Source organism: Acanthisitta chloris, unplaced genomic scaffold, assembly GCF_000695815.1.
Source record: "Acanthisitta chloris isolate BGI_N310 unplaced genomic scaffold, ASM69581v1 scaffold36981, whole genome shotgun sequence".
Lineage (NCBI taxonomy): Eukaryota > Metazoa > Chordata > Aves > Passeriformes > Acanthisittidae > Acanthisitta > Acanthisitta chloris.
In genome coordinates, this window is record NW_008658315.1 from 4736 (window position 1) to 13119 (window position 8384).

At 56.2% G+C, this 8384-nt stretch overlaps 1 protein-coding gene across 1 annotated transcript in view; it reads left to right on the forward strand.

The window, feature by feature from the left end:
• Nucleotides 1-6424, forward strand: part of LOC103812050 (ephrin type-A receptor 7-like) — a gene marked incomplete at its 5' end in the record, with an annotated part of 7802 nt that extends 1378 nt beyond the window's left edge. The window contains 11 exons of the mRNA XM_009085056.1: nt 48-210; nt 1265-1373; nt 1459-1514; nt 2171-2296; nt 3373-3558; nt 4192-4253; nt 4338-4541; nt 5214-5363; nt 5537-5730; nt 5809-5973; nt 6310-6424. Of these exons, the coding sequence (XP_009083304.1) occupies nt 48-210; nt 1265-1373; nt 1459-1514; nt 2171-2296; nt 3373-3558; nt 4192-4253; nt 4338-4541; nt 5214-5363; nt 5537-5730; nt 5809-5973; nt 6310-6424 (1530 nt within the window). The remainder of the gene's footprint in view (nt 1-47; nt 211-1264; nt 1374-1458; nt 1515-2170; nt 2297-3372; nt 3559-4191; nt 4254-4337; nt 4542-5213; nt 5364-5536; nt 5731-5808; nt 5974-6309) is intronic.
• Nucleotides 6425-8384: the final 1960 nt, after the last annotated feature.

Below are 8384 nucleotides of genomic sequence, written 5' to 3' on the forward strand. Positions count from 1 at the left end.
CACAGCTCCCAGTCCAGCTCCATCTCAGCTCTCTCGTTATTTCACAGGATCAGAGAGATCAAAGCTACTCGACTGTGAAAACAACATCAACGGCCGTGACGGTCAATAACCTGAAGCCTGGTACCCTCTATATTTTCCAAATCCGAACATCTTCCTCCCCGGACTACGGGAGCCACAACCCTGGCATCGAAGTGGAGACGCTGGCAGAGTGTGAGTGCTGCAGGGCTCGTGTCCCTGACACACACACCTGCAGACACAGGCTCTGAGCTGGGCCATGGGGATGCTGTGCTCACAGCTCTTGCCCCAGCTGCTCTTGCTTTCATGGAGCAGCATCTGTTCCTCTGATTCTGCCACTCTGGGTCTAAGAGCATGTACTGCCCGGGCTTTCCTTGCGTTGTCCTGTTGGATTTTGCCAAGGCTGATCCTGCCTGTCCTGAGGATGCCTGTCCTGGCTCTTCCCAGTGCGGTGTCAGTGAGGGCAGCCACTCTCTGGCTCCTCTCTGGTGAGAGCACTCTCTGCTCTTTGGCTGAGGTTGCTCAAAAATGTGCTTAGCCCACGGCTGCTCCCTATCCCTGCCATCCTGGCTCAGGAGGCACTTGGCTCATCCTCTGCTTGGCTGGGTCAGGGCAACCAGAGTCACTGTTATCTGCTGAGACTTTTCCTTTCCAATTTCCATTCATAACTGTGGTCCAGAAGCATCTTGTTCCACCTAAAGAGGGCTGGAGGGATGTTGGGCTTCATGGCAATCCCCCACCCTGGCTAGAGTGCGAGCTGGAGCTGGCTCAGCACAGCTCCTGCAGATTATGTTTAACAGGGCTTTAAATTGCCTCCATTTGCCACACAGAAGACGTTTCAGAATGAATTGAAGCCAATAAAATTTTTATAGAGAATGTAGCTTTGTAATACCCCTGTTTGCAAAAGCAGGAGGAGAAGGGATTAATGTGATGGAGGAAAACAATTTGTAAGCCATAAATTTTGATGTGTCCCTCTGATAAACAAGAATCTTCCTCAGCTCTGATTAACAAAGCCAGGAGCTGGTGAGGCAGTGCTGGGCTGCTCTGTCTGTGCTTGCCCAGTATGTTGGGCTGATCCCACCAGCCTGAGCTCTTACAGCACGAGTCTTTGTGAGGATGGTGAAAAGCAAACTGGTGGCTGGTCCATGGCCCTGCTGGAGGACACGGACTGGCCATGGGAGCTGAGGTGCCTCTCACCACAGGTCTGCCCCAGGGTGTGTTGCTGACTGGCTCTGCTTCCCTCCCACAGTGACAGTGGCCTCCAGCGAGCAGAACCCTGTCCTCATCATCGTGGTGGTGGCTGTCATGGGGCTGACGGTGCTGGTGTCCACGACCATTGGCGTGATGGTCTGGAGGAGGTGAGCAGGGCTGGGCATGGACCAGGGGGGTCTGGGCCGGGGCAGAGGGCTGCTGCCCAGGTGTGCATCTTCATTCTCTTTGCAGGCAGTGTGGGTACAGCAAAGCCAGCCAGGATGGAGACGAGGAGCTGTACTTCCACTGTGAGTGGGGATCCCTGTGTTTATTGCTGTTAGCAATGGCTCCTGCCAAAGCAGCCCTGAGTCCTCACTTCTGAAGTGTTGGCATGACCCTGAGTGGGGCAGGCACGGCGAGGCTCTCACCGGCCGTGAGCCAGTGGGGAAATGGGGATACGTGCAGCATTCCATGGGGTGTATGAGTTATTCCATCAGCTTCCACCAACGTGAGCAAACAGCCTTGTTTTCTAGGGCTACTCTGGAGAATGGGGCAGCAGTAATTTTACAGACAACAGTTGTCAGAGGGAATTCAGGTGTCAGGATCGATGAGTGTATTTGGCATGTGCCCATGAAGCGCACACATGCTCTTTGCTCCACAGACCACCTCAGGAGTGGCACGGCCTGCCTTGACCACTTTACCTGGCTTTGGAGGGCAGGAGTCTCACTGCAGCGAAGGGGCTGCTCTGCCTTACCCAGGGGTTGTGGCAGTGGAGCAGAGCAGTTGGGTTTGCTTAATCCCACAGAAAAGTTCTCAGCAGCCTTAGAGCTGAGTCTTTCTCTTTGCTCATAGAAAGGTCCTGCCCACAGACCTGGAGATGGATAATCTGGGAGAGCCTTTCCCAAGATGGGTGGTGGAAGCTCTGCCGAGTCCCTCTCATCCACCCCTTCTGCCCTTCCTGCAGTTAAAATACCGACCAGGAGGACGTACGTGGACCCTGACACCTGTGAAGACCCCATGCAGGCCGTGCACCTCTTTGCCAAGGAGCTGGATAACGCCAGCATCAAGATCGAGAGGATCATCAGGACAGGCAGGTCCCGTGGGGTGGTGGCTGTGCCGTGGGCTGAGTTGGTGCTGGGCTGAGCTCTCCCTCTCTCCTGGCACTGCCATGTGGTCCCTGTCCCGAGGGAGCTGCTGCAGCAGGGTCAGCACTGGGGCTGGCGAGGGAGCTTGGCTCCACATTCCCTGTGTTTTCCTGGGGCACTGAGCAGAGCCAAGAGAGTGCTGCATGGACCAGAAAGCATCAGCAATTACCTGCACCTGGGCAATTTGACAGCAGCAGGAAAACTATTTATAAATACGTGAACCGAATGATTTATTGATTTTCATCAACTTCGCTGCCTAAAACTTAAAAGCAAATTAAAATCCCCTGACTGGGCCCTAGAGCTTTAATGGCTGCTGTGTGCCAGGACGTGGGAAACACGATCATTCTTTGTCACTTCTCTTCCTAAAGATAAATTCAGCTGCAGCAGCAGCAGAGGTGGAGGAAGGGAGAAGGGAAGGGCTTGTCCTGCAGCTGAAGGACAGTGTTGGAGGGGAGAGGACGCTGAGGAGATGAGGCTGTCTCTGGGCTGTGGCACGGAGCAGCTCAGACAAACCTCATGTACCTTTCAGAAGCAAACTGCTGTTTGGAAAATCAAGAAAGAAATTAGTCAGGAAGATGTTTACATCTAAGGAATTTGGGAATGTGTGTCTCGCTGCTGACCTAACAAGAACCTGATTTTCAAATCAATAAAGCTGCTCATGGCTACATGCATTTTGCTGTAAAGCCAATATTGGCCCTTTATGTTGGGAATTCCACAGCTCCTATTGTGGAGTGCCTGGCTGTGCTGTGGGATGTTCTGCCTCAGGGACTGCAGGACCCTCTGGCCCTGCCGTGCTTGGCTCTGTGGGAAGCAGCTTGGGCCAGGGGGCAGAGCCAGCCTGGAGCATGGCTGTGTGACTGGGAGCTCACCCTCATCCCGTGGGGCAAAGCACAGCGTGCGCCGGAGCAGAGTGTGGGGAGAGCAGCTGAGAGGTTTTGGAGGTGGCCGCAGCAAGAGCTGCGCAGGTCCTGCGGGTCCAGCAGTGTTCCCCAGGGCTGTGTCTGACCCACCTCTGCTGCAGGAGAGTTCAGGCAGACCTGCCGGGGGTGCCTGAGGCTGCCCAGCAAGCGCGAGCTGCCCGTGGCCATCCAGACGCTGCGCGTGGGCTGCTCGGAGAAGCAGCAGCGCTCCTTCCTGGCCGAGGCCTGCACCATGGGCCAGTTCGACCACTCCAACGTCATCCGCCTGGAGGGAGTCATCACCAGAGGTATGGGGTCCCGGGGACGTCGGCTGCTGCCCTGGAGCAGTGACCTGCAGCTGGGGCTGCACTCGGCTCCCGCAGATCGGGTGTTCCTGCAGGATCAGCTGGTTTCACATTGCGGTGGTTAATCAAAGGCTTCCAGCTAGATTAATCATTGCAGGTAGTGGGACTGGCTCGGCAGCCAAGCCCTGCACTCATAATGAAAGCGAATTGAGGTGAGATTCTGTCAGTAAACCAGATGAGACGGAGCACTTTGGCCCTCGTGGGAGTTCGTGCTGAGCCAGGCTGTGGGTGCAGTGTTTGAATGGAGCTCCACGTAAACCCAAAGGTGCTGGAGCACACGTGCTGATTGTAATGAGGTGTCCTGTTAGGAAAGGAAGTGCTCTGGCTGAGCTGATTGCCTGTGCTTTCACTGGGCTGTGCTGTCCCTCTTTGTGATGTGGTTCAGTGTCCTGATGAAAGGAACTTCAGTGGGATCCCAGCTGGGAATGACAGCAAAGCCTCAGACCCACAGCTCCTTGCAGCCTGGCCCCTAGTACCTGGGCAGTGCAGGGTTGGCACCCACATTTCTAACCCCCACAGTGTCCAAACTGCCTGAGCGATATCAGGACTCACCATGCTCCTTGTCTGTCCGTGCAGGGAGCACCATGATGATAGTGATGGAGTACATGGGGAATGGCCTGCTGGACTCCTTTCTCAGGGTGAGTGCTGGGGCCTGCCTGGCTCGGGCTCTGCTGGCTGTGTCCCATTGCTCACCTGTAGCTTTTCCTCCTCTGCTTTCACAGAAACACGAGGGGCAGTTCACGGGCACCCAGCTCATCTGCATGCTGCAGGGCATTGCCTCCGGCATGGCGTACCTGGCCGAGATGGGCTACGTGCACAAAAGCCTGGCTGCCCACAAGGTCCTGGTGAGCAGCAGCCTGGCATGCAAGATCACTGGGTTCAAGCGGCCACAGGAAGATAAGATGGAGACCATCTTCTCTACCATGGTGAGCTGCATTTCCCACTCTGTTGTCAACACTTTTCCTAGGCTCCCATTTCCTTCCTTGCGTATGAACGGAGGCTCTGCACCTTTGAGGTCTTTCTCAGCTGGATTCCAGTGCGTTTGGCCAGGGACTGGCACAGCAGTGGCCTAGCCCTGCTCCTGCCCTGGCTGTGCGCGGGTGAGCCGCAGGACAGAACCCAGCAGGAGCCCTGGTGTCCCCCCCAGCAGGAGCCCTGGTGTCTCCCCCCTCGCTGCAGCACTGCTCTGGCTTTGGGGTCAACGTCTCCCTGCTGTTGATTGCAATTAGTGGTGGTCTCTGTCACCTGCTTTCCCAGGAGTGTCCAGAGGGCTCTGTGCACGCCAGGGCAGGGATGGCTGATTACAGGAGAACAAGTCAGGGCAGAGGGACTTGTGTTTGTGCAGCTCTGAGGTGGTTTTCATTAAATATGAATGTGTAAAATGCCATCAGCTCTTCCTGGGGACATTCTCCTCTCCCATTAACATTTCAGGACTCTCACTGCCATGGAGCATACAGTTGGAGGGCCATTTTAAACAGAGTGAGGGGAAAGTGTTCTCCTAGTGCTAGATGAGCTGATGGCACATGGGTTTGCTCGGTGTCCACCCTGCAATGCCAGGCAGGGCACAATGAACCGTTCCTGCCCTTCTGCCCATCCAGCGTGGGAAGAGCCTGGTGCTGTGGTCAGCCCCCGAGGCCATCCAGTATCACCACTTCAGCCCGGCCAGCGACGTGTGGAGCTTCGGCATCGTCATGTGGGAAGTCATGTCCTACGGCGAGAGACCCTACTGGGACATGTCCCACCAGGACGTGAGTGCCCCGCGGGACACGGCGGTGTGGCCATCGCTGATGGTGTGCGATGGCTTTGTGGTGTGTGGAGGAGCTGCCACTGCTTCTGGGAGGGGTGAGAGGAGGGAGGTTTGCCCCAGGATTTCCTTGGACCCGCAGCACTGACCCGGCCACTCGCCTCACCCTCCCTGCAGGTGGTGAAGGCTGTCGAGGACGGGTTCCGCCTGCCCGCGCCGGCAAACTGCCAGCTGCCCCTGCACCAGCTGATGCTTGACTGCTGGCAGAAGGACCGCAGCCAGAGGCCCAAGTTCTCGCACATCCACAGCGTCCTGAGCAAGCTGGTGCAGAGCCCAGAGGCCTCGAAGTGCCCCAGTTCTGTGTGTCCCAGGTGATCACCCTCCTGCTGTGCCTACCTGTCCCCCACTGCCATGCCCCACTCCCTTCTCATCGCGCGCTCTCTTGGCAGGTCCCACGGCACATCCATCCCCCTCTCCGAGCGAACCTTCTCGGCCTTCCCGTCTTTCAGCTCTGTGAGCGAGTGGCTGGAGGCGATAGAAATGGGCAGGTACAAGGACAACTTCACTGCTGCAGGCTACTGCTACCTGGAGTCGGTGGCCAGGATGACAGCCCAGTAAGTGACCTGGCTTCCTGGCTGTACTCTGGTGTCGCGGGTGCAGTGAGAGCAATGTTTCCTGCCTTGACAGAGAGCAGAGCCAGGTGCCACACGAGGTGCTGATTAGCTGTTGTGCTGCAACACAGGGCAGTGGGCTCAGAGCTGCCCAACGCCTGGCTTGCTTCGGGCTCCTGTTACCCCGGAATTCCTGGTCAATGTCTGTCTGACTTCGGCTGGGGATTTTTCACTCCTGCGGGTCTGGAAGCTGTGCTGCTCTGGCCTGGGAACAGTCTGTGCCGGGGCACGTGGCAGTCAGGGCTGGTTTGTCTGGCTGACACAGGGCTTGTGTTGCAGGGATGTCCTCAGCCTGGGGATCACCATGCCAGAGCACCAGAAGACCATCCTGAGCGGGATCCAGACGCTGCGTGCCCAGGTGATCCAGATGCACGGCCGAGGGGTGCAGGTGTGAGCGGGAGGTGTGGAGCACCATGCCATGCTCCGGCAGGAGCAGCCCTGGGCCAGCAGCCCCGTCTCTGCCTCCAGCGGGGCTGGGCGGGCTGTGGGGAGCGCTGGGTGCTGCCCAGAGCATCGCTCCATGTGGCTGGAGCAGAGCCCCGGGCGGCGCGGCGGCCTGTGTGGATGTGGCTCTCCCCAGCACTCTTCTGTGAGATGAGTCAAACTGTCGATGCCATTTCACGTGGAATTGGGTTCACAGGGTGGATGGACCTTTGTCTAATCCAGAGCTGATGTTTCTGTATCTAACATCCTGCTGGTGAACCCATGGGCACTTTTATACAACCTGACAGATCCCAACAACCTCTCAAGGAGCTTTTATTGCTGTTATTTTTAGAGAGCAGAGCACAGCTCTCACCCAGCACTCAACTCCTGGAAGGTGACTTTCCCCATCTGTGCTGAAGGAAACACCTCTTTCCCAGCCATGTCCCTTCTGCTCTGAGAGTCACTTCACTGAGCGCTGACACCTCAGTTGGTGAACAAAACCAAATATTCTCCAGTAAAGAGCAGAGCAAATGGTACAGCACCCAGGGCACATCAGGTAACCCAGGGCATAGCTCACCTTGTGTGAGCACGGTGCTGCCTGCCCGGCGTGTCAGCAGCTCTCAGGCTGCAGCCGGAGCCCTGGCGAGGACATAAATGGCATCTCCTTAATAATACAAGTTTCCTTGAAGTTAGTTAATTAAATGGGTCTTTGCAGCCCTGTAGGGACTTTTGTAGGGCTTTTATCATCGTCTCCAGTATTGTGAGTGAATTATTAATGCTGGAGGCAAAGATTTACAAAAGGGATGATGACTGGGGGCGATGCTCACAGTGTGGCCCAAAACCTGCTGCAGTTGGACCCTCCTGTCAGCCTGCACCGGGAGGGAGAGGATGCACGTGGGGGTTGAGTGAAGGGCCCCGAGGCTGCTCCAGGGGCTGTGCTGCTGTCTGGGGAGAATGAGCTCTCTCCTTCCTGTGCCCCCTCTGCAGTTCAAACAACACTCCCCAATGTCTCTTGGTCAGTGTTTCCAGCAGAAATAACTTGGCTTTCAGTTTGGCCCATGTCCAGTCGGGTTGGTCACTTGTCATCCTGCTGTTTCCCACCCAGAAGAGGAACAGTGAGCCCAGTGGTTGGGGAAATGCAAGGATCAAGTGCAATTTGTGTGCTCTTCGTGTTTACATTTTATCTGTAGAGAAGGTATATTACAGGTCTCTAGGCAGGGGGCTGAACCAGCTTGATTCCGGGTCTCCTCCCCCTCTCCCTGCTCGTCTTGTCCCTTGGGATAAGGAGCCAGGCTGGGAAGTCACTGCTGGAGGAGCTGAATCCAGGCTGGTGCAGCTGTTTTCAGGGAGGTCTGGGGACATGCGGGGCTTGGTGATGAGGTGCTAACCTGCTGCAGTCTGGGAGGTCTGAGCAGGCAGCGACCTGTTCCCTCAGACTCCCGGAACAGACCCTGGCTCTGGAGGCAGGGCCCAGCTCCTGGTGCTGCTCCTCCATCCGTCCAGACATCGCCCAGCCGGAAAGGCACAAACCTCAGCACAGTTACCTACAGTCATGGCTGTTTTCCCAGGCTGCAGGGGCTGGCCAGGAGCTGTGGGTCCTGTGGGAAGCAGCTCAGCTCTGATGGGCTCTAACTCAGCAGAAGCAAGTCATTGGCTTTCCTGGCCTCTCCTTCAGGAAAGGGAAGCCCCCAAAGGAAAACATGCTCCCAGCTGATTCTTGCAACAATAAACACTTTTAATTGAGCTCCTCACCAACGTGGGATAGCAAAATGAGTAGATTAAGCTATAGATTGTTGTTACGATTTTAAAATTAACTTGCATCCTCTGAGCCCTCTCCTTGGGGAAGCAGGATAGTTAAATTCATTAGCAGTGCTGTTTTGGAGCTGCTCAGCCAAGGGAAATGGCTCAAAGGTGTTCTGGTCTCTGCCCAT